Consider the following 26782-nt stretch of genomic DNA (forward strand, 5'->3'; position numbering starts at 1 on the left):
AGTCATACACAAGAGCACATCAGGCATAAATAATCAAACATGATAATAAAAGAGCACACATGAGCGGGGTAGCTGAAATAAGAGCAAATAAACCCAATCAACAGGCTTCAACTAAAATATATGATTTTTTAGAAGAAGAAAAAGCCTTTATTTGTCACATACACATTATAGTACAGTGAAATTCTTTTCTTTGCATATCCCAGCTTGTTAGGAAGTTGGGGTCAGAGCACATGATCAGCCATCATGTTAAGGGCTTTGATCAAGGACCCAACAGCACTAGCTCGGTGGTGCTGGGGCTTGAACTCCTGACCTTCTGATCAGTAACCCAGAGCCTTTAACCACTTAGCCACCACTGCCCTATAAGCAATAGTTCATGAAGCATTTTTTTTTTTTTTTTTAATTTAGTCACAAAATCACACCCTGCCATTTTCAAAGTTGTTATATTTATTATTGAGTTCTTATAGTTCCAAACATCAGCATGGACTAATGCTGCATTTGACTTGCCTCAGAAGTGGGAAGTCAGAATTGGAAATTAGATTATATGGCCAAAAGTATGTGGCACCAGTCCATCACAGACATACGTCTGCCTTCCATAAACTGTTGCCACAAAATTGGAAGCACACAATTGTCTAGGATGTCTTTGTATGCTGTAGCATTATGATTTTCCTTCACTGGAACTAAGAGGCCCAAACCTGTTCCAGCATGATAATGCCCCTGTGCACAAAGCAAGCTCCAAAAGACATGGTGTGCCAAGGTTGGAGTGGAAGAACTCGAGTGGCTTGCACAGAGCCCGGACCTCAACTCCACTGATCACCTCTGGGATGAACTTGAACTCTGACTGCACAACAAGCCTCCATTAATGCTCTCATGGCTGAATGAGTAAATTCCCATAGTCATGTTCCAAAATCCAATGGAAAGCCTTCCCAGAAGAGTGGAGGCTGTTATAGCAACAAATGGGGTACTAACTCCATATTCCACGGTTTTGGAATGGGATTTTCACCAAGCAAATATTGGTACGATGATCAAATGTCCACATACTTTTGGCCATATAGTGTATGTAAATTTCAACCTCTGTGCATTTGAGCTACAAAGTCGGAAAAAAAAACAAAAAACAAAACAGACGAATGATGTATATTTACCTCCTCAAAACAGCAAACTGTAAAGTCAGTGTTAAAGATTTAATAAGCTGATATATCTTTATGTTGAGTGATCGAAAGCAGATACCTGTATACACGATAATTTAAAGGTAAGAAGTGCTACTTTGTTTACTGCTGATGCCGTGAACAGCCATGTTGACGATGTTATTTACTGAACTTGGAGTTGAAGAAACTGTCAAGAGTTTATAAGTAGGAACTCCCAGTTGAGGGGGTGTTCAGTACTTGTTACGAGATAAATACAAAATTAATGTGCATTGACTGTGGAAAGGAATAGAAAGCTACATGGCTCTAATAAACAGACAAAATATCACTGCACATACAGTATTTAAATAATGCACGGAAATAAATCTATACCAAGGGAGTCCATTGACTTTTATTTTTAATAGTTAAAGTTGCTACAAAAAGTTTGAGAACCCCTGATCTAGTGTATGCTGGGTAAAAGAGAATGGCTCTGGTGTGGATCAAATATGTTGCTGTTAGGCCCACACTATATATAGCACACAGTAAAACCCCATTTGTCACATTCTCTGTACATCCTCTGAATAGTACAGCTGAACACTTTACCTCACGAACAAATCAGGATGTGCAAAGAAGTCTGCATACATCTCCAGCAACGACCTTCTCTCCAAGATGAACGTAGGTAAAACCACCTAGGGAAGACAGTAACATGCTCATGGAGAGAGGACAGAGAAGGAAAGAGAACAGTAGGAAGATAGAAGTAAAGTCAAAAGTTACCTTGGTGAGGTCCATTCCCAGCCGGACTTGTGAAAGCAGATGCATAATGACGCTCTTATGTTCCTCCACCGATTCTCCCTCGCCATCGTCATCCCTCTCATCATGACTATCATACTGATCTGAGCAAGACAAAGCACACAATAATTCAGACTGCTGAGCAAAAACATTGAGTGTATATAACCATGTGCTCCACATATTCAAGGTTCAGTGTACCTGTGTGTCTCACTGCCTGTGCGTGTGTATCTTTGTATGTGTGTGAGATTTGCTAGCAATTTTCGGCTGTAAGTATTCATGTAGGTGAAGAGGTCATTGGTGGTGGTTTAGGATTAGGGGTAGGTGTGTGTGTGTGTGTGTGTGCGTGCGTGTGTACATTTTCCATGGTATCACATGACATACATGGGATGTAAGATGATACTATGCAAGATGCTGTTATGTGGGATCCAGTTACACAATAAATGAATGGTTCTTTCCCTATGCTAATGAAAAAGGGGGATTCCACTGTGTTCAGGTATTCACAAGTACGCATGCTGGTGTACATGATAGCGATTAAAAAGTAAAGCCAAAAATGTCTCCGACATGCTCTAGTGACTGGCTACTGTACAATCTTTAACCCTTTATATTAACTCATATTAGTGAAAGGAGCAAGGCTCAAATTATTATCTCACTTTACACATCTCATCAGTATTTCTGGGAACTGGCTATCAATACTAAAAGTTTTATTTCACATTAATATATCTCCTCAAATTTGACTTTATAATAAATGCATTTTACAGACATATTTGGATGATTTATGAGGGAGTAGTTGAGGTATTTGACAGCTATGTGTTGAGCACAATGACCTTCTTTATCATTATCTGTATATGTTGTGTAGCTGTATGGTTAAAAATTGAACTTGAAAGTGTGGGCTATTGTATCAATGTAATATATTTGTTATTATAGTTATCACTCTGCATTTACATATGCATACATATTACATAATGGTATTTAACAGATCTGTAACTTGCTTGAAACCATGCATTTCCTATTTTTATCATATAAACCATCTGGCAGATGCAACTGTATTCTGCAAATGTACTGCAGTGCAGCATGCAGTATTGCACAATCAGTTGAGGCTGCTTGAACATACATTACAGTTATTGCCTGCGCTATCATTTTTCAGTACAGATATTTTAAGTGATTAAAAATGACATCAATTTAATATTTGTATACAGTCCTACCTATAACCAGGCAGTTTTTTAATTCACTGGCCATGTGTGTTGAAACATGAAGAGGAGGTGTGTTCATAATGAAAACACTGTCCCACCAGATGCTCAAAATTTCATCTACTGCATAAATGTGAACATTTTCAGTTTGGCCAACTTCATAACCATGTTGCTTATTGGGCACTCATTGTCACTGTGTGTGTTTACATGTGCATCCATGGGGTGGAGTCGGTCCTGATCCAACTCCTCCTACCAGGGCAGAATTGGATGGAGTCAAGCCAAAAGTCCAGGGGGTGGAGTGTGTGTGCCAGGCTGGATAAGTGTGTTGAATGTGCTGTTTCATTGCTGTACAGCACTGTGTGGGTTAGGGTTAGGGGTTATAGGAGGAGTTGGATCAGATCCAGCACCACCCCCTGGACTTTTGGTTTTGCAGCAAGGACTCTCTCATATATTTTCAAGTACAGCATCAGTAGTGGTACTGAAAACAAGAATTCATTATTAGCCATACATGTATCTGTTTGAATACCTGCATCAGTTGTGCCATTGGACATGGAGGAATTAAGGGATTCGTTGGTGTCAGGTCGCTTGAGAGCTGCATTTCCTTCACTGTTAACACCAGGGGTTCTGGAGGGGCTGTAGCCAAAAACAACAAATGTAAAACATTACTACACACTACTGCCTACGCAGTGTGTGTCTGCAAAGCCATATGGTGTGAAACAAGAATGTGTGTAACATCATGCTGTAATTAGGGAGGTCTGTGTTTAACTATACTTGGTAATTGAGTTCATCACATTGTGTGTGGAATATCTTGTGTAGGATTAATGTGTAATTATCTCCATGCACTATTTCAGTAACAGCTGTGTACGTGTGTGTGTGCACATTCTAACTCACTCAGCGCAGTGCTTCGGTGAGGCACCACTCTGGTGAAATTCATCAGCGTCATAAAACTCATCCTCACTGCTAGAGTAGGAGAAATCTGGGACAGTGTGGGCCGGCACATTCATGTGACTGGGGGAAGTGACACTGCTACTGGGTGCAGAAGGACCACTCCCTATTCGCCAAAAATTAAAAGGAATGGAACATTTTAAATACAATGAGTCATATTTCGCATTACATTCTTTACATTTGGCGGGCACTTTTATCCAAGTAAGCAATGCCCTGAGCAGCTAAGGGCATTGCTTCCTGGGTCCAACAGTGGCACAAAAACACCTAGCGACTTGCTCAGAACCTTGTCTGATGGGCTATCAATCCCCATATGGCATTGCAGTGTTAAATTTTTATAATTTGTACAATTTGTACCACCAACATTCTTTTTTATACAAGCAACATGGCTGCAGCAAACCATGTCTAAGTGTGTTCTGGCAGGAAAAAAAAAAAACAGCCTTCATAATCTATGACATTAATTATACATGGACTACACCTACTTCTACCTATCTACTTAATGCATACCCAAGGACCACTCATCTCCTCCTCGACCGTTTAGTTTGCAGTTTCTCAGGCTGCACTGAGAGCTGCTGAGCTGCACTTTCTACCGAGCTCACAATTTCTTGGACGACCTCAGCAGAAGTGTAGGGAATGTGCCTCAGCAAGCACTAATGACTGTTAGAAAGGAGCTGAGACTCACTGCAGAGAGGTGCTACACACTCATATTACACATGATTCAAAAATGAATACTTGTATGGCATGGGAAAGTGCAAATGCAAGGAACTGATCAAACACAGTAATACTGATACTAAAAGTGAACTAGAAACAAACAAACAAAAAAAAGAACTAGTCCTAGAATTAACATTAAAATTCTGAAACTCATGTTCTACCAGCTAGTCATATAATGACAGCCTTTGTAATGAAGGACTTTGTAAAAGACCCAGTTATTGTACTCCATTAGGGTCTAAATGATCTATTTAATTTTTTTTTTTTTTACTAAAAGTAAAGAAATTATTTTTTTGCAACATGAAACATTATGTGCTTGGTTCAATTTCTCTAATGAGTGTGAAGAATTTTTGAAAAATATGTTTAACCACTTGTGCTCCTTCACTTTTACGTATGCTTGGGCTTATTGCATGGTAACAACATGTTTAAGCTAATATCTGTGGCAGTCTGAGAAAACCCCTCAATCTTCTGGTGCAATCTTCTACTATGTGTGTGAGTACATCATATATATCTATGTCATTTTGGTCAAATATATTTATGGCAGTGTTAAAGTTCATTTGTAATTTAATGCCATGCCAGCTACCATGGCTATTTTCATGGCGGGAAACAGGTTAAAATCTAAAACTATATCTGGCCTCATTTCATTAAAAATCTTTTCACATAAATCAACCAAATTAAAAAAAAGGGCATAAAGGAGGCTCTTCACCCATTAACAATAAATAGTGAGTGAGTCTGGAGTGGCCTATTCGGCAAGTAGATGATATGGTCTCAGCAATTCCCAGTGGCCTATTCGGGTGTAGATGATATGGTCCCAGCAATTATCCAAGTAGAAACAACGTTTTCTACCAACAGGGTTGATTTCATGAAGTTTATGTGTACTACATTGATGTGGAAATATGAAGTATGCTATAGCCAGGGAAAAAAAAAAACAAACAAAAAAAACCCCCACACAATTCTGGCTCTTTGCCAGAAGTCAGTCCATGACGTCTGACCAAACCTTCCAGACTGCCACATAACAAAAGAATGAAAGAGTGAAAGTTTGGAAAAGCCTATGGTTCCTTGGAGTTCAATTTGAACATTTTGATCAGATTCAGATCATTTTGATCTGAGGGTAACAATATGAAATACAACTCTATTTCTATATATTTCTATATAATCTATTAATATATAATCTAAATTTTTCTGAAAAATTTTTTCCTTCTTCAGGGAGTTAGCCAAGCAATGGTTTTGATCACTCCTTTACACTTTCATAGTGTGCTGGCAGTAGAGCCATCTAATCATATCTCATGTCTGCACTTTTCCCTTACATAACATCTTGGTATTGCCATCTGTACCTGTGCTGTTGGGAGTGGGCGTCTGAAGGCTGCCCATCACCGTGACGACGGGACCCATGGGAAGAGAAGAAGGCCTCTGTTCTGCTTTACACACCTGAGCCCCATCTACACATTCAAACACACACATGCACACAAAATATAATTGGCTTAATAAAACAACATTTATTCCTGTAACTGAAAAGCACAAAGGCTTTCTAGAATTCAACAAAAGGTCAAGCACTTTATTGCTTGTTATCCACTTAACACAGCTGCATACATATGGCCAAAACACAATGATAGATTTGTTTTTCTATAACTTTAAGTAGAATAATTGTGTATTTATATGTGTTTTGGATTACTGTACATGAACTACTTGTTCACAGCAAGGCAAGAATGAGAGGAAGTGATAGCGTGCATAAAAGAGAGAAAGTGAAAGAGTACAAGGCAATATCGCATACCTGTGGGGAGGGTGGTCTGCGTTGGCATGGCAACGGCACTAACTACAGAGGCATCCAGGGGGCTGGGCTGGTGAACTCCATCCACTGGGTTTATGGTGCTCTGCAGGGTAACACAGGTACCACACACACACACACACACACTCAGAGGACATCTCTGCTACTCTGTTACTCCTCATTTGGGAGGACTTCACTTCCTCTGGGGCTGACAGATTTCTATCCTGAGAAGTTGGCTTGCATATAAAAAAAGCAGTGGATTCTATTCACAAGAATAGTGGGATATTATTCTATTCTACACAGCAGCATGAAACAGGTTTATTAAAATTGAAAAAAAGCTAAATTTAACATCACTGATGTATTCTTGATATGCAGTTTGAACATATACAGCTTATGTAAACAGATCACAAACGACTTGATTATGTCACCAAACAGTGTGACAATTAAGAGATCCACCTGGCATAAATCATTCTGCATTCTGCTGAGTGTCACATCAGTGGTCAATTATAAAGCTGCAGTTTGGTTTGTTTGGGTCATGGCATTAGACACACTGAATCTAATTATACAACAATCACTGCAGCAACACTCTACATTTGTAATGCCCCAATACACACACACACACAAACACATGAGCAGAGGAGACTCATATAAAGGCTGTTAAGCTCAGCTTCCATGGTGACAAGCACAGACCATAATACTGTGACTGCACGTATCATGCAGGTAAATAATTTCCTGCTGAATCCATAGTGCAGAACTCAACGCAGCCATACAAACAAGAAATGAAGAAAAAAAGGGAAAACATGCAACAGCAGGAAAATGGAAGGGAATTTAGCATGGAGTGAAACCTCTCTGTTTACTGATGCAGCGTTATGATGGCAGCCATCAACATGAATGAGATTTGGAGAGGTTTTTCTCTTCCGGGACATTCAAAGAATTCGAACCTGATTATTTGATTGCAATTGGAACAGTCTCTTGTTTCCCCATATGGCGAAAGCGCCTGTCGTTCTTAATTAAAAGCCAATTAGAAAAATTAGACCCATGGTGATGGGAGGCAGGTGAGATTGGATTAAATCAACAAGGTGACATGGAGGGCAGAGAGAAGAGGTTAAATGGATTGGTTTAACACTGTAGCTTGTTCTAGAGGATTCTACCACAAAAGTGCTTTTTATTTGCATTGAATATTATTCTGGATAGTGTAACATTACCAACATAATCTGTACGTGTAACATGTTGCACATAGCTCTAACATATGAGGTAGATCTACTATAACCAAATGGCACAGTGGATTCCTGGTTCAATCCTGAGCTTGGGTTACGGTCTGTGTGGAGTTTTGCATGTTCTCCTTGTGTCTGTGTGAATTTCCTCCATGTTCTCTGATTTCCTCCAACCTCCCATAACCATGCTGGGAGGTGGATTGGCTTTGCTAAATTGCTACTAGGTGGCAATGTGTATGCGTGTGGTGCCCTGCAATGGACTGGCGTCCCATCCAGGGTGTACTTCACCTAACGTTATGGACCCACCATGACCCTGACCAGGATAAACAGATACAGAAGATGAACGAATAAATGAATGAACTACTATAAGTCTAAGGAATCTAGAGATATATTGCTGAATGGCAGTTTCTTAGGTAAATTAAAGCCAAAATTGAGTGCAATGCCAAAGACTCCTGATCTGTGTCAAATCAAATGTGAACATTGGATCTTTCCAGGACCAATATGGACTGTTACTGACGTGATATGTGGTTTGGGGTGGACAGCCACTAAATAGTCTCTGATCTATTAGTCCTGAGATGGCTGAGTAAGCAAGTATAGTGAAGGAAGGATCAATAACCTTTTTTATGTGTTGGTCATGTGCATGTGGAGGTCATATAATCATTGGATATGTCCTGAGAACTGGCTCAGTCATACATCATCACAGATGCTAGCAACATCACACTCCACAGAATATTGAAATTATCATTTTTGACAAAGAGTGATGAAAGTGAGAGCGACAGAAAGATGTGGCAGAGCCAATTTCCAAAAGTGGAAAGCATGCACTTGATGCCAGATAAAATTTTCCCAATGTGAAAAAGAGTTTCCAGAGCAAAGAGACAGAAGATTGGTCGAATTAGATTGATCCATGGTTGAGGAAAGTCACAACTTACTATCAGTCCGTTTGCGTGTTGCTGTTCATTACTTTGATCCTTAAAATTTTGAAAAGAAAACATGAATTGAGGAATGTGCAGCTCAGTCACAGGGGTGAACCAACTCAAGCATTACTTAACAACTTACTCCATAACTCTACTCCCTCATCTGTCAGTAATAAATAATCATAAGTTGGTTCTGTTACTGAGATACCATCATGCTACAATACAATAATAGGAATATTTTTATAAATATTTTAGGCTCTTGGCTCTTTATGTGAGAAGCCCCTCTCCAAACCATTACAATGGAACCTGTAGGAATGTAGCAAACTAATCTGAGCAATTACAGGCAAGTGGAAAACTACTGCCATTAGAGATAGCACCAGTAAAGCATCCAGTAGCAGTGTCGGGTTAATATCAGGAGAAAATGCTGGATCAGATATCGGAGAAGTAAAAGAACAAATTCAATAACAATCTAACATGCTATTATAATGTGCTATATAATTTCATGTTAAAGTTATACAGTGACTAGATATTTTCTACAGGTACACTATATGGCCAAAAGTATGTGGACATCTGACCATCACACCCATATGTGGGCTTTCCCCACATCCTGTTGCCACAAGGGTGGAAGCACATAATTGTATAGAATGTCTTTGTATGCTGTAGCATTACACTTTGCCTTCACTGGAACTAAGGAGCCCAAACCTGTTCCAGCATGACAACGCCCACGTACACAAAGCGAGCTCCATAAAGACATGGTTTGCCAAGCCTGGAGTGAAAGAACTCGAGTGGCCTGCACAGAGTCCTGACCTCAACCCCACTGAACAACTTTGGGATGAACTGGAACTCCAGGTCTCCTTGCCCGACTTCACTAATGCACAAATCCCAACAGCCACACTCTAAAAACTAGTACGAAGGCTTCCCAGAAAAGTAGAGGTTATGACAACAGCAAAAAGGGGACTAAATCTGAACTGGGATGTTCAAAAAGCACAGTGTTGTGGTCAGCTGTCCACAAACTTTTGGCCATATAGTATAATTTCCATTTCCAACTAAAACTGGTTATGTTTAACTATAGATTTTATTATATTTGGCATAAATAAGTGTTATATTGGAATTGCAGTTTTAATTGGTCTGATTTTGCACACATTTGCACTTTTTTGCTCGTTTGAAAGTGTTTCTTTGAATAAAAAAGCAATTTTGTTCAAGTCATGTTAATGGCGAGATGTTTCTTTCAGATGAGCAATCTTAAGTGAGGTTTTTCCAATCAGAAATCGCTCATTTTAAAGCATAAAGCAAATCAGATCGACATCAGCAGATATCCGTTTCATTATCGGCATCAGTATCAGAAAACAAAAAGTTGTATTGTGCCATCTCTAATCGCTATGGTTACAAAGGATTACACACACATTTATCATCATCACACAGCACTACTGAGTTATAATAAAAAGAAAAAGTTTTTACCTTGGCAATTTGAAGCAGTACTATACAGTGCTTGATAGATTCTACCATACTCTACAAAATAAAGCATAAATACAAAAAACAATGTGTCAATTTGGCACTAATGTTCTACTCAGAAGCTGAAGGACAAACAGGGGAGAAAACACTAGGACATACTTACACAAGTTGTTTCTTTCAGGTTCTCGATTTTCTTTAACCAAAAAAAAAAAAAAAGGGCATGATTAGGACAAACAGTCTAAAGCTGTTTCAATACCAATGCCTTTACTTATAAAGGAACCATGAACAACAGTTCACATGAAAAAAAAGGGAAGTGAAAAGGTGAAGGTACAGAGTGGAAAGTAGTGTGATTCCCAGATTACTGAAACTTTGTAGGCTCCTCTAAATGTAAAAGCTGTTTAGCAACATAAAATGCAGCATACAACGCCCTTTAACTGTCAGAATTAGTATTTAGCTAAACATTGGCCACACACCACTACGAGAGACCAAGTACGTTCATGCGCGCACGCGCACACACACACACACACACACACACACACACACACACACGTCTCAGTTTTTCAGAGGAAAAAAAAAAAACCTCACTGTATAAAATAAACATGTCACCAGATGTCTGAAGCGAGATGATGATAATGACTTACTCTGCGCGACTCGTCATCTTTGCAGTCTTTTATCTTTTCATCAAAGAGCTACAAGATGAGAGGGGAAACAGAACAGACAAGCTGGATGATGAAAAACAAAACCCAATAACAGTATGCTAATAATGTAATTTTCTGATAAAACACATACACACAGATAACCTGTATCACAAACCTCATCCAAATGCCTGCAAACGATGATGAAGCTTACCTTTAACTGGTCAATCAGAATCTGTAAATACGCGTCTGCTTCAGCAAGCTTTTTGTCAAAGTCCTGAACGCTTGGAACAAACGTCGTCTCTGCCTCCTGGAATCGAGAGCAGGAGAGACTGTTTTGAGTCACAGTACTATCTTGAAACACCTCCATGCTGTGCTTCCCTTTGCCATGTTCTGCTTTCCACTTTCAAGAAGTGGCCAGTAGAGCAAGAAGTACTGACCACAGCCTGTTCCCTTCTACACCCTAATGAGATTAGCTTAATTACAGTTAGAATAGCATCCAAACAGCAATCAAACTGAGGAAAGGCAACCCCTGCTACACAGAACTGTAGAACAGAGGCTAATACACTGGATAAAAGATGTAACTCATAAAAAATAAATAAATAAATAGGTGTACTTTCATGACAAATCATATCAAAAGGTGGAATGCATCTATAATAACACCTATGGACTACTGACGTTTACTTGGGAACTGGGAACCAGACTTTGAGTGTTCCCTCATACCCTCATGGAAAAAAGGCAATAACCATTGGAAAAGAGTAAATTTACAAAAGGGGATTTCAAAGTGGAAACAAGGCTTCTACAAAGATGATTTCATCATCTCTTCACAATATTATGCTGCCACAGTATCCAGTGATGTTTACTGCAATTATATTATATTTTCCAGACCTTTATACATTTTGCAGCTCCATAAATTAAATTAACAGCGGCGTTTACGAGTTATCACATACAAATATGCCAGAAAAGCAGTCTTCCTTTCCCCCAGTAGAAAAGGCAGATGAGCCAGAACACATATGAATCTGTAATGACGAATACTCTGAAATTAACCAACACTGCCTGAAAGTCCCACCCATTTCTGCCTTCTCACATGCTCTGCTCTGGATTGAACTCAGCGCCCTCGCTTTCTGTCAAGGAGAATACAGAATGTTCTGAGTTCACAGTTCATTAATCTGGAATAAAATCTATCAGTGTATGTTTGACTTGGCTAACATTAGACACGTATAACGTGAACATCGATTAACTATATTTATTAGGGATGCACTGAACATTTTTTTGCCTAAAATCGTCAAAATGGCACTTTCTGTTTTTGACCGCAGAAAAAGTTGACATAAAAAAGATGAAATAGGTTTACAAAGAAGTTTTGAATCCAACACTTTACAAATAATTTTAATAAATGAAATTGGAACTGAAAAGTAATTGAAATTAGAAAGAGATTTTTGTTTTTTATTTTGCTCTCATGGGCCACTCCTGGCACACACATTCAAAACACTCTGAGCAGCAGCAGAACAACAATCAAAATGTCTGCCATAGACAGACTGCTTAGCTGGTAATATTTTTACACCATCCCTTATTCTCCTTAAATCCGATATAGTGGAAACGCTTGTTTTTTTTATCTTTTTTGGTTCTGGATGATGAAATCATCACAATCATCACAATTTTTGTACATAATAATGAGCAGGCCAAAAATAAATAAATGAAAAAATAAATATCACACAAGCCTTGTCTAAATACACAGTAAGTTACAGAGTGCGGTATTTAGTTACAGTGGTGACACAGTGCTGTTACGGACATCACTTGTACTCTCTTCCCCTTTTGCCTTAGAAATAAACATGGTGTTCTGCTAGTAATGACAGTTCCTGTAATGCTAACTGATGTGTGCTAACACTCAATAAACTGTGCATACAAATACCTAAGAAATATTTTTTTGTGATGCTTTTTATGACAAGATCTAAAAGGGCCACTGATGAAACCAAGGCCAACAACCAAAAAGAAGAGAGAAAACAGAAATCACAATTTATCACTTGCTAAGCAATAACGTTTCCACCTAAGTAGGTAGCTAATATAATGCAACCCTTTCAGCAAGAGCCATTTGACTTTCCACAGCGCAGTTGAATGCTCGAATATGACTGTCAGAAGGCGTGCGTTATTTTCGTATTACAGCACAGGTAGTTCCGATTGTAACATGAACGCTAATATTAATGCGCTCGTACTGATATGTTATTGGTTCTATATTAATGGACTTGTATGGTGAACGCTACACATAACCTAAGACTATTAATAAATGGATTGAAAAATGAGTTGTTTAAAAAAGTAACTCTTATAATAACTGATGTGCTCAAGTTTTTTTGTTAGGAGACATTTATTTAACATTTATGGAAGGAGTACCAATTGTAAGTGCTCTCGGTAAACTGCCTTCCAGTTTCCACCGCTTTCTGGGTAAACTGACAGGCTGCAGTTTGTGTGCATGTGTGTGAGAATGTGAGAACGAGAGAGACTGTTTACCGCAGCTTTAACTTGGGAGCACTTGTCCCTTAGACGTTCCACAAACATTGTAATCATTGGCAAATTACAGTGGTATAAGCAGAATAACAAACTCCAGACTGTGATGTTATATGAAAATAATGCACTTACAAGGGTTAGCAGCACTTAGCTTCTGCCTCGTGCCACATCACATCCCCAAGGCATGCATTATTTTGTATAACAGAATGGTCTGGAGTTCTAACTTAATGTCTAGCCAAGTTTATTAACAAGCTAGCAAATTTTAGACCAAGTATATCCTGTGATTAAAACCAAACACTATCAAGCTAGCTAATTTTAAGCTAATTTATATTGTATAATCCAGTAGTTTAGGCTACTAGCAAGCTAGCTAATTATGAAAAACAAGTAGCTGATTTTGTTAGCAAGCTAGTTAAAATTAGGATAACTACTATATAAATAAAACCACTATCCTGGTGGGAGTTGGCAATGACAAAACCGTGTGCCAAAAGTACACATTTCTATTTGAGCTCAGGTACAAACAGACACTTTATACACTATTCTATCTTCATACACACATTCTAAAATTCTGTATACCAAACCTACTTACTCCAGTAAAGCCATGCAAATAGTAAACTGTTCTAAATGTCATAAAAAAAAGACATAAAAAGACAGAAAAACAGGAAATTCTCTGGTTCAAAAAGTGTCAAAATGTCTGTCAGTAAGTCACTGCCTGCTCTAATAGTACACAGTACAGAATGTATAGTTTCAGAGACATGGCTAAATTAACCAACATACTAGCAGCTATAATAAAAAGAATCAGTGCAACAGCTTGGCTAAATATTGATAGTAAAATATAAAGTACTCCCCAATCTGGACTCTGCTCTGCGTTGAGGGACTCGAGCGACTTTATGTTGACCTCCAGGGCAGGAACTGGCCTTGCGGAACCTCGTCACAGGGACATGAAGGAAAGCCATTGACACTTCCCTGCCATTTTACTGCACTTCTAATAAAAGCTGAAAACAGTTTATAAGAGGGGTCAAAGTCTTCTCTGCTGCATGAGTACACCAGTCTCCACTAGGAGCAAAAGTGGGCTGAGCTAAGGATGGGGTTGGGATCAGGAAACAGTTCTTCTCAGGGACAATTTAGTCTCACAAGCCTGACCTCTGGTATGTTTTGTCATTAAATTCGAGAAAGAAGGCATCTGACTGACCAACTGAATACTTTTTCGTCATAGCTCGTCAGCAAACACACAAGATTATCTCGCATGTGGAGTGGTTTAGTGTCAACATTACTACAACAACAAGAGGTCTGAGTCCAAGCAAAGTGTTCAGCTTTTTAGTCACTCTGCTTGTGTTGTTAACAAGTTTTAAATCATTTCTATCTCAGCAAAACGTCAAACAAGTATGACAAACGGACAGTCAAAGAGTTTGTGACTGTAAAGTTGTTCAGCATTTCATATTTGCTTGACAAAGGATGGGCTCGCTGTTGAAAACAACACACAATGCACACATTATCCATCGGTATTGTGCCTTTACTCACCTTCTACTGCTACCAACAGTAAAAGCCATTGTTTGGGAATAACACAAGAAATAAAGGCTTTATTAAAGTTTTAACCCCATTTTTACCATCTGCATGTTCTGCATCCTCACTGAATTTCTAGCAAATATTGTACACTAAACTTTACTGAGGTCAGTCTTTGTCCAGCATCTGCTTCTAAATCTTAATTTGATGCACACCCCACTGTCCATCCAACCTTACATTTACTTTTAAAAGTATTAAAATGTGAAACAGCTAGCATGGTGGCGCAGGGGGTAGTGTTGCCACTTCACAGTTTAGGTAACTGTCTGTCTGGAATTTTGCATGTTCTCTCATGTTTGTGAGGGTTCTCCGGTTTCCTTCCACTGTCCATCCAAAAACATACAGGTAGGCAGATAGGCTACGCTAAATTGCCCCTAGGTGTTAGTGTGTGTGTGTGTGTGTGTTAGTGTGTGTGTGTGTGTGTGTGTGCATGGTGCTGTGATGGACTGGTGTCCCATCTGGGGTGAATTCTCCCACCTTGGGCCTGGGATAGGCTCCAGGGATAAACTGGCTACTGAAGATGAATGAATAAATGAATGAACTGTCTAATGTGTTTTTTTTTTTACATGATCGGTTTATTCTAAAATGAACGTTCTGTGACTCAAACACACTTGTACAGAACATACACACTGCTTCTGTTAGCGAAAGTATTCAGTTACAAAAGATGTTATTAGCTATTATTCTTCTATTTAATAGATTAACACGACCTCATTTAATTGGATAGTTTAATTGGATCAGTTTTCTCTATTCTGACTGAGGTTTCTATATGAACGCTTTTATTCCGATTGAACCATGAGGCGGGTTATTAACGGATCATGTAGCATGTAAATATAGCCATTGTGTTGTGCTGTTCAAAAGTGTATTTTGTACACTGAAAACTAATGCAGGGAAATGTGGAGAGCCAATCAGATTGTAGTCTTCAAGATTTTGAAGCTTGTGGTCAGAAAAGTACAAAAGAAATATCGGACACTAAGTATCTTGTGGGCAGAACATCTGAGGCAAAGACTATTTAAAAATGTCACATATAACACATTTGATTTTCTTAATTGTCTTTCATGTGTGTAGTTTTGATACACAGCTACTTGTATTGCACAAGCTTTCAACCAAAGAGTACACTGCACATTTTCATCAGGGAACGTGTGGGATTGTTTGTAAGATGGATATACATATACATACACACACACACACACATATATATATATATATACACGCACTTGTTTGTCCAACACATCCCACAGATTCTTGATCAGATTGAGATCTGGGGAATTTGGAGGCCAAGTCAACACCTTGAACTCTTTGTCATGCTCCTCAAACCATTCCTGAACAATTTTTGCAGTGTAGCAGGGAGCTGAAAGAGGCCATTGCCATTAGGGAATACTGCTGCCATGAAAGGGTGTATGTAGCGGACTCTGACCAGTCTGCAGCTACGCAGTGTGTTCTGACACCTTTCTATCATAGCTTTCTATCATAACTGTTTCAGCAGTTTGTGCTACAGTAGCTCTTCTGAGGGATCGGACCAGACGGGCTAGCCTTCTCAAGTGCATCAATGAGCCTTAGGCACCCATGACCCATGACCCTGTTGCCAGGCGCCCATGACCCTGTCCTTCCTTGGGCCACTTTTGGTAGGTACTAACTACTGCATACCGGGAACACCCCTAATATTGGCCCTTGTAAAAGTCACTCAGATCCTTACGCTTGCCCATTTTTCCTGCTTCCAACATGTCAACTTCGAGAACTGACTGCTCACTTGCTGTTCTTGACAGGTGCCACTGTAATGAGATAATCAATGTTATTCACTTCACCTGTCAGTGCTTTTAATGTTATGGCTTATCGGTGTATATAAGGTGGGGTTTATCACAAGAACACACTACATGACTATTAACAGTCAAGAGTTATGACCACACCTCTTTTCTCAAATCTCTCAAACACACACAAACAAATGAAATTCTAAAACACTAAAACTAGGTCGGAAGCAATAGTCCAAAGAGGAAATTACTTCACCCAATTTAAACATAATCCAATAATGATCAAATAAAGCATCAAATAATTCAGAATGTCATCAGCCAACACAGATACAGTCTGTGGCTTGAATCTAACAACGTCACTGGAAGCATGTCTAAACTTCATAATGTTTTGGTTATAACATGCTTTACCCTGAGTACAAAAGCATGTGCTGACAGAATGTTAGTGACTAACCAGTTTAAACACTTGCATTTGTAGGGCTTAAGAAAAAACAGGAAATGGCTGTGACACCTAACAGTAAGAAGCCTGAGACACAGTCAAGCCAGAGTCAACACAGCAAATCAAACTAATAGCAAATCAAACTAATCAAACAGACGTGTGCTAACACTGCTGTTTGTTGAATTTGGTCTCTACTTAGCATGTTAAAACAAGAACTCACTTTAGGATGTTTCCTGAGCCGAACACCATCCTTAACTTAAATCGAATCAAAATGCAATGTACGGCAGTGGCATACATATGTACACACACATGTACACACAAGAACTAGAACATACACACACACATTCTCAAGGCAAAACAGATAGTACAGTGTGTTGCATGGATTCGAAGGTTTAAACATGCATGTCATACACAAAACAAATACACAATTCACACATTCACAATACAAAATACATAAATCTACTATACGATACATTTACACTGAATCTACAACAACATACATACTTACAGCAATGCTGCCTCTGCTGAACTGGGACATTAGAGAAGTTTCCCTGTCTTTGTTCTAACTAAAAATGACCCCCTAGCTGTTAGCCCAAGTCAGATTTTCCTTCATTGGCCACCTCTGAATCCACCTCCAAGACAATAACAGCTACAATAATTTTCCTCAACTACTACGTGAAAAACACACACCGTTTCAAGTAACTCATGACAGGAAGTACAGACTTCCTCAAATTAAAAAAAGAAAAAAAAAGATAAGAAACGCCCTAAAGGGGTCAAACAAACACGAATAGTTGCTCTGGTTGGATAGCTGTCTGCTGCAGACAGAAGATTGGCCAAGTGCGCAGAGCTGGGATTGGCTCATTAGGGGCTTTAGTATCATGTGACTGGAAAGCTTCATATTGCCAGGCAAGTAGATTCACGCATGAGTCAGTCAGCAGAATCATTCACATTGAGAGCAGGACACAAGGAGTAGACTAAAGGAAAGGAGAGGGGATGACAAGAGAGGCAGAGAGAGCAAACCAAATCATTTTAAAAAGGAGAGAAAAGAACTTAGTTGGGAAAAAGAGAAGTCGTGTGGCAGTAAATAAGAGTTCTGTGCTCTGATTTCCTGGATTCCATGACTCACACACACACACACACACTCACACACTATTCACTCACTATTCACTCACTATTCACTCACTATTCACTCACTATTCACTCACTCTCTCAACTGTGCACTTTAGGGTTGATTTATACTTCTGCAAGCATGTTTCTGCATGCACCTCACAGCATCAGGCATGAACGCTGGTATAGGGTGAAGTCTTCATACTTGCATTTAATATGAGCATGTACACTAGGAGCAAAGTCAAATGACCCGCACCAAAATTTTCAGAATTGAGACAGCAAGAAAGAGCACAAACAAAGGGAAGTTCTGTGCTTCACTGTATAAATAATAAACAGAAGGTTACTCAGGCATAACTTTGTTTTGTGTGCTATGGAAGTGCTAGGAAAAAACAGAAACCCTGCGTGATCAATTATAAACCAAGTCAAGGCTCACTGAAAGGATTTCAGCAGCGTTTTCACTCGTCTCAAGCAGCTCTTGTATCAAAGCTGTTCACAATTCTAGCAACTGCCAATCACAGAATGACAATGCTTTAGCTTTCATTTTAACTGTTACTGTGTTACATCATCTACATTGTGCATGTATTGGGAGTCCACTGAAAGAAAAATGAAAGTAAAGTGCACGATCCTGCAGGATTAAATTGCCCATTATAATGAATCATGGCTGGTATAAAGCTTCACACTTTATATTCATATGCATTTAACACAATGTCGTGACTGATGTTTTCTGTAAATAAATCCATTGAACAATATTGTGATTGACGTGTGTGAAACAAACATGAAACTTTGAAACAGATAAACACTCATCTACTTGCTTGAGCTGTTCATTTATACTAGCTATTCAGTGTGAGAGTTTTATCACAGTGGAGAAAAATTACCTAAGACACCATCCTGAGAAACTAATATATTCGTTTAATAGATCACTTTCTCTGTAAAATATTATTCATGGAGTGGATATGTTTAAACTGAGATTTCAACCGTTTCTGCTGCAAGCTGTTGTTTTAACGGACTACACTTTCAGAAAAAGGCTGAGGAGCACGAGCACTTCTATAGAAGATGGAAAGTACTGGATGCGACAAGGGAAAAATTTATTGTTTACAGTTGAAATGTATGTGGAACAAGGTTACTCTGAACTGAGCCATATTATCCTGAATTTGATTTCCAGGTACCTAAATGGACACACCTCTCCACCGACCAATCACCGCTCAGCTCACGAGTGGGAGATGCAGAGCACCACAGCTAGGTGTAATAATGACATCTCAGGTGTGTATTATGGTAAAGCTTAACAGATGTCAAAAATATAGCAGTAAGGTCAATATAATTATTACTATTACTACTATTACTAACTAAACAGGAACATGCAGCTATTTCTGGCTGGCTCATCACAAATGTTCTTTTATTTAATGTTTAAGCCTGATGAATGACTTTGTTTCTCCAAAAGAATTCTTCAGGAATGTTCCACATGGACAGAAAGCAGCCTGAGCGCTTACCCGTAGCTGGAGAGCGTGACGGAGAATCGTCCCCTCTAATGCGTGGATCCACTTCTCCCGCTCATCTGCATCTCGGGCTGCCAGGGCAGAACATCCAAAACATAACCCGTTAGAGACAGAATACACACAGAAAAAAAGAGAAGCAGGGGTAGAGTGTAGCACAAGGTACAGCAGTGAACGAGGCCAACAGGGCCACAGCTTAATATAGCTGTAAAGGTGATAGATGACCAAGGTTCGGCTGTGCTCTGTTTGCTTTCAAGAAGACAGAAAGAGAGAACTGAGGACTAAACTGGACTACAGACACACACCCACACCCACACCAAACCACATCCACATGCAACCTCTTCTCTCAATGTTGATGATGAACACACACTTGCGCGTGCACACACACACACACACACACACACACACACACACACACACACACACACACACACACAGGAACACAAAATTTCACTGAGAGACAGAAAGCCGAAACTGCAGCATGACTAAAGACCTTCCCAAGAACTAGAACCATTCTTAAAATGTAACAGCGTTCTGAAGACAACATACATTATCACTGCAATAAAATGTGAGCCCTTTTATGGTTTGATCATCATAGAAAGGGAGAAGTAAATGCTTGGATTATGATCTCACTTATCTTGCACTATACACAGTTTGCGTCTATTTAAGGATTATATTAGGATCTATTTAAGTTTTCAATCTTCAGCTTTTCAACCTTATTTTTCTCTATTACATTGTTTCTGCTTAAACTGTACATTCTATAAATTAATTTACTTTATTTATTGTTTATTTCATTTAGATAGTTATCTAATATTTGTGTGTGTGAGTTTATTTATTTAAACTCATCAGCTATACATAATAAACTAAACTTAATGATATAAATCCAGACATCAGGTATACACAAAAACAGCTACTGAAATAGTACAATTTTGTAATTTTCAATTTTGTTCTTCCTCCATGTTCGCAATCTTATTTTCTCAAGGCAGAAAAACTAGTAAACAAGATGTGAAATATAGCTGACACTTAGCTCAGCAAAAACAGCTCAAAGCTTTTAAAGGCATTAACCAGATCCATGGTGCATGCCAAATACAGCCCCCTCGCACAAACACTCACATACACGCATTCAGCTCCACAGGGAAAATTTTCAGATCCATTTCTACATTACAAGGAAAAGGCCTCTCAGCTTCTTCCTGTGCATCTTTCAAAACATTACTTCCAGGTATGATCAGTACAAAAACAGCGATGCAACAGAATGCAGCATCACATTATGAGTCACATTAACTAAGGGAGAATTTAACATCACAAACAAAGACTAATCAGTCATTTAAAAATGTTCTATGCTACTCAGTGCAACATTTCACTTCATTTAAGCTTCCCTAAGTAACCTATCAAAAACCAATATCTCCTAGATCCCTGTGGTATTTACAGTCCAAAACAAAATACGGCCCATCCCTGTACTAGCAGGCACTAATGGCTTATAGATCGTATGATCGGCTTCTCTACTACACTGTTTATGAAACTTGGATTATTCTACAAGCCTGTCAGCAAAAAAGAACATGCTATATTCCCTATATTTGTGATAAATCAATAACAGCATGGCTTCACTGAATGAATGCAAATGAAATCTGAGCAGGAGCATTGACTTGAGGCCATGGTAGCTCAATACAGATTTCTGGAGGAAAATTCTAGACAAAGACTCAACATTATAAAGGCTACACAATGTTCTGAGGAAACAGCAGGAAAGATAGGTTTCATAAACCATATTCCAGGTAAAATTGGACCTCTCCTTTTTCTTATAAGCACAACAGAGCACATCTAATGGACAGAGACAGAAAGAGACAGAGATAGAGAAAGAGTGTAATAGCATAGGTGGGTGATGAATAAGGGCATGGAGCACAATGTACCCAACTAATGATAAGGACTGAGGGAAAGGGAGGAGAAAGAGAGCCAAACGCATTCTGTATTTTATACACCGTCCTATACATCTGCTAATACAATGATAACTGAAGGCAAAAAAATATAAATATTCATTTATTTTGACCAAATTTGAAGGTATCATTGCAGGCATTCTCCACAAGATTAAAGATAATTATATGTTGTGAACAATAGCTTCATGAACATCTTAAGAAAAAAAAAAAGTGGACATAGTTTCATGAACATCTGGGGGGAAAAAATGGTGGACAGACTTTCTGTCTTGTTTCTATCATTTTCTTCACTGCCACGTTTCATATTTATGTTCTTAGAATGAAGACATTATCAGTTTAGGTGGCACAACACAGGCTGGTATGTGGTGGTTGTTATTAGAAAGACGATTCAGTTTAAAGAAAACACCCCCCTCCTACTCAGAGTCTCATATGACGTCATGTCAACACGGCTGCTCAATGGTAAATAAAACACCACTTCACGACTTAAACTCATGTTTTTTTGTAACTCAAATGCAAGAGCTTGAAAATTATGTAATTCTGAGTTCAGACTTCCCAATTCCGAATTAAGTTGAATGCAGCATGTGTCAATCACTACAACAAAAGTTTCTCTTTCAAAGAAAGTTCCAGGAAGAAACATTTTAGCAAGCGTAGAACCTTTGAGAAACCCTTTTTCTCTACGTGTTTTAATTTATGCTACGAAGGAAGAATGTGACTGAGTAAATGTTACGAATAGTATTGTGACACTGAAGGGTGTCCTAAATGCAGTGGTTCTTTTTTCGTATGTAGTAACTTCAGTACAGGATTTTAACCGTATTGTCTAGGATAAAAGCACTGACAGGTTTTCAGGATTGGATATGCTACAATCCCATCTTTGTCTTCCAACAGCCCTGGTCTTGTGCAATAAAGGTCACTGATAAATAACCCAGAAGACCTACACTCCATCCTCTACACCATAACCATGTGTCTTTGTCCGTCCATCCGTCCGTCCATCCATCCATCCATCCCTCCCTCTCATTCTCTATTTCGCAACTTCTTGATGAGAATGAGAGTCCCTCTTGTTAACTATGTCCTCAATAACAAGGGCATCATTAAAGGATCTTTGCAGCAAGCCCATTGAGCTCACACGCTGTTTTCCATGAATCAAGTAGCTTCTCGATAACATGGGGCAGTCCTTACTGCTCAGCACAGACTGCTGAAATAAAGGAGCTTTCAGGCAGGCCAATATCAGGCCCTGTAAGAGCCTAATGAATTATAGATGGTCCTGTAAATAGCAAATATAGTTCTTTGGAGATGCCTCTGTGGCAACTGCTGGGGGGAAAAAAAATTTCCACCACCGAGAGAAATAATCATATAGCTTTTTTCAATATTCTTACAGTTATTATAAAACAAGAGGCTCCATATATATTTTGGTCAATACCAAAGTCCTGTACATTGCATCCACTTTGTACATCTCTTCATTCTTCCTCAGCTCATCTTATTAGTGCTGGATGGCTGCTTCATCTAATTACAGGTAGCTTTGCATCCTGCCATCACACCCGTTTCACACCTGCTCAATGCTGTTCAGCACTTATAAATCCCTATTAGAGACACGTGTCTCTGCTGAGCTTGACTATCCTACATTTAGTCTTACACACACATATCCCAAACACACACTCTCTCCATTTCCAAACTGTTATACATTGATGAGACAGCAGTTCTGAGGATAAGAAACACGCAACAAATAGTACCTTTTTAAGAGAAGATGGATTAGCGAAGGGTCTCTGAGGGGGCATGCTTACAACTGGAGGGATAGAGAAATTGAGAGAACAAGTCCCTTCGACTGCTCTCTGGGAGCCAAACCTCAGCTGCAAACCCGGGGGAATTCAAAGATGCAGAGAGAGGGGCTCGGATGATGCTACACACTTTCAGGATTACTTTTGTATGTGCATCGTCATTGACTGTAATGGTCCTATTCACAGGGAGGACCTTAGATTTGTGTAAAATAAGCGATGCATGCACAAACAGGAAAGGTATAAAACAACTTAAATAACTTACAGAAACTATTAGCAGATATGTCATAAAAGCAGAAAGTCACAGCCATGTATGAGATTGTAAAATGCCTTTCTATACAGTGGCCAAACAGGCAGGTAACTTGTATTCTGATGCTGGGATAATCCATGTGGCATGTTTATGCAATAAAAACAACCTCCAAACATCTACTTGCTGCTCTCCTAACAACCAATAAGAACAGCAGCGTTCTAAAGAACGAAACACATTACATCAGTCACATTTCTGAACTCAAGCATAAGCAATAGGCACATACAGAGGTTTGGTCCCATTAACGATGATAAATGAATGACTCAGCTATTGCTCAGTAGTGCAAACAGTGAGCGCAAAACTATGACTGCAAAAGCATTATTCCTACTAGCTCCAGCCAAACATGCAGACGTGCATCACCTTACCCTTCCTACTGTACAGCCACAGCAGACAGTGTCGAAACATGGCAATGGATGAGGGCATGGGGAGGGCGAGAGGGCCCCCGGGGGAAGGGTGTGGAGTGAAAATGGATGAAAAGAGAGGGGGTGGAGGCTAAAAGCTAAAGACCTGGATCTCAGCGCCCTTTTCTTGCCAGCTTGCCCGGCCCAGTGCCACCGGATGAAGGGAGGGGTGAAAGGAAAGAGGAGGAGGTCTGAGAAAGATGAGAGAGGTAGAGCATGTGAGCGCCTAGTGGCGAGAAGTGCGCGTCTTCATCTGCTAGACCAAAGCCTAAAGACTACTCAGCTGTGCAAGAGCAAGGACCACGCAGCTGTAGAATTTGCAGTGGGTGGTGTTGCGACACTGCCATTACAAATATGAAATCCACGGTGCAGTACAGAAGAGGAAAGTATCGTCTGTGCTATTCTTCCTCCAGTGCTGCAGGAGAGCTGCACTTCCAAAACACTGGAATACGCTGACTAATCGCACCAGCCGCAATGTGTCGGATGTGTGCGAGAGCAATGCAAATGTGTGTACGAGAGAGCGTGACATCGTGAGAGTAAAGGCTGCAGATGTTCTGCTGGCAGAATCTGCTCTAAACACACATACGAGTGAAAAGGAACGGGTGCACTGGAGACAATGTTCGAGAGCATGTGATTGCTTCAACAAAAACAGCAGAAGCCAGCAGCATGGAAAAAGCTTTAAAGGGCGGAAGAGAAGGAAAGAAAGATGTGCTGAGAGGAGGGCTTACCTTGAAAATGGAAAGTCTTTTGGTCTACAGTGATGGTGAAAGTGCTATCGTCTTCGTCATCGATTCCAATCACCGCTCCCTGAGCAAGCAAAACGGAGCGAGAGACTGTCAGACAGAGGGCCACGTCATTCTCTCTCGCTTTTTCTGCTCTGCTCCCTCACAGACCCACACACACACACACACACACACACACACTCTCACACGCACATACACACACACGCACACACACACAGAGGAGGGGGAGAATGGGTGGAGCATGGGATATAGGGACAAGGAACAAGGAGGGGGAAGAACATGAGGGATGGAAAGGAAAGGCTGAAAAGTGGCTGGGGAGGCTGGGAACTGCAGAACTGCACACTTGCAACTCTTTCATTAACACAGCGAAGATCATATCAAACAGAAATCAGATAATTATCCAAGGGTCCAAACGAGGCGTTGACTTGCTCAAAGAAAATAACAGTGTGCCAAGTGTTTACTGAGGAACTGAATAAAAAAATGTGAACTAGCAAAAACATGAGCTGGCAAAGATATGTAGGAACATGCCTGAAAAAACAGGAAAGATTGTGACACTGTTATCTCTCCTAAGAGGAAGTTTGTTTAAAAGAAACCATTTAGACAGCATATACACACACACACACACACACACACAGCATGTAAACCTAGTTTGCAAGGTATTTAGAAACATAAAGCAACATTTCTGCAAGTTTGAAAGAGGAAGGAACAGTGAACATGTTGTAAAGGAAAGCACCACAGACTTAAGCCACATATCTTTAAAAAGAATACAGAGCCAAAATACATGACACAAGCAGAAGCTCCTCGATATTATCCCTCGTCTCGCTGATCTAAGCCTCTCCTCTCTGCGGTCTTAATTTGAAAATCCACTTCATTTGGAAATGCACTCGTCTGTGTTGTTTTGCATCAGGAGAGGCCACAGGGCCAGACCTGAACGCTCACACCTGAAACTGCTGTGCTCAGTCTCTTAGGACAAACAGTGTAGGCTGACATTTTAAACTTATTCAATTGTTAAAACAATTTTTAACGGGATGGAACCCCAAAAATCCTTCCCAAAACAACTTTTTATAAATTAATTTTAAAAAGAATTATCACGTGTCAATCATCGCAATCAATTATCACATGTATTCCATGTTCCACCTGCATACAGTCAACTAACAATGTTTGACACCTAATGTGAAGTTAGATATACTCTACAAATAAAATAAAATCTCTCATTTGTTGGTTGTAAATGTTTTATATTACTGAGCCCTAAGTATGCCACCTAGTGGTCAAGATTCCTTACACCAATACAGGCCTAGAAAATATTTGTTCACTTCTCAATAAACTTGCATTTTTAATCTTTCAGACTTATCATTAACTACAGAAAAAGCTCATGTCTGGGTGAGCAGATTTAAAATAAATAAATAAATAAATAAATTAAAATAATAAAAAAAACTCTGCAAAGAGTGTCCTGTCTTTATTAGCCATACAATTAATTCATGAAAGTGCAAGAACATGCATGTTCAAACCAAAAATATTGATTTTTCTAAAAGCCATATTTAGCCCAAAGCATGAGTGAAAGCAGATTGCTTACCCTGAGCCTGACACACCCTCTTCTGGAGCCACGCATCATCTTGTCTTTTGACTATGTAATAAAAACCAGGGACAAAAGAACATTAGTGCATTTATTTTTCATGTCAGTCATGAGCAAAAGTTACACTGTGACTTACAAATACTTTATTTAGATACACAAATGTGCAAAAGTTGAAAGCCTTTTAACTTCACTGTTAAAGCCATATTGATCTCTGTGAGGCAACTTTAGAGAGACTAAATTATTTCCCAAATTATGAGCAGCATGTCAACAACTTATATATACTTGAAAATATGGATCTATCCATTAAATTCTTATTAAGTGATGGATGCATGTCTAGTTTCATCTGTCCTGCACTCCTTTGCACATGGGTATTACGCTGTCCTAATAATTTTCAAACAGACAGCACAGATGACGTGGAAAGGACTATGGCTGCAAACTGCCAGGGATTTAGTGATCCATCCTAATATTTTGTGAGTGCCATCCATGCCAAATAATCGAATGCCAAC

At 39.4% G+C, this 26782-nt stretch overlaps 1 protein-coding gene across 8 annotated transcripts in view; it reads right to left on the minus strand.

The window, feature by feature from the left end:
* osbpl9 (oxysterol binding protein-like 9) overlaps positions 1-26782 on the minus strand; it is a 39419-nt gene that overhangs the window by 10023 nt on the left and 2614 nt on the right. For 4 of the 8 annotated variants that reach the window (XM_026913230.3, XM_053236057.1, XM_053236055.1 and 1 more), the window contains exons 2-15: positions 26277-26327; positions 24689-24767; positions 19556-19632; positions 10939-11034; positions 10731-10778; positions 10253-10282; positions 10096-10146; positions 8653-8691; positions 6516-6615; positions 6079-6183; positions 3986-4145; positions 3621-3727; positions 1893-2011; positions 1722-1807 (exon numbers count right to left, since the gene is read on the minus strand). In XM_026913230.3, the coding sequence (XP_026769031.1) occupies positions 1722-1807; positions 1893-2011; positions 3621-3727; positions 3986-4145; positions 6079-6183; positions 6516-6615; positions 8653-8691; positions 10096-10146; positions 10253-10282; positions 10731-10778; positions 10939-11034; positions 19556-19632; positions 24689-24767; positions 26277-26327 (1148 nt within the window). Of the gene's footprint in view, positions 1-1721; positions 1808-1892; positions 2012-3620; positions 3728-3985; positions 4146-6078; positions 6184-6515; positions 6616-8652; positions 8692-10095; positions 10147-10252; positions 10283-10730; positions 10779-10938; positions 11035-14067; positions 14884-17469; positions 17926-19555; positions 19633-24688; positions 24768-26276; positions 26328-26782 lie in introns of those variants that run through there. The other 4 variants (XM_026913238.3, XM_053236058.1, XM_026913255.3 and 1 more) reach the window with 4 other exon arrangements.

The sequence above is a fragment of the Pangasianodon hypophthalmus genome, chromosome 8 (assembly GCF_027358585.1).
Source record: "Pangasianodon hypophthalmus isolate fPanHyp1 chromosome 8, fPanHyp1.pri, whole genome shotgun sequence".
Taxonomy (NCBI): domain Eukaryota; kingdom Metazoa; phylum Chordata; class Actinopteri; order Siluriformes; family Pangasiidae; genus Pangasianodon; species Pangasianodon hypophthalmus.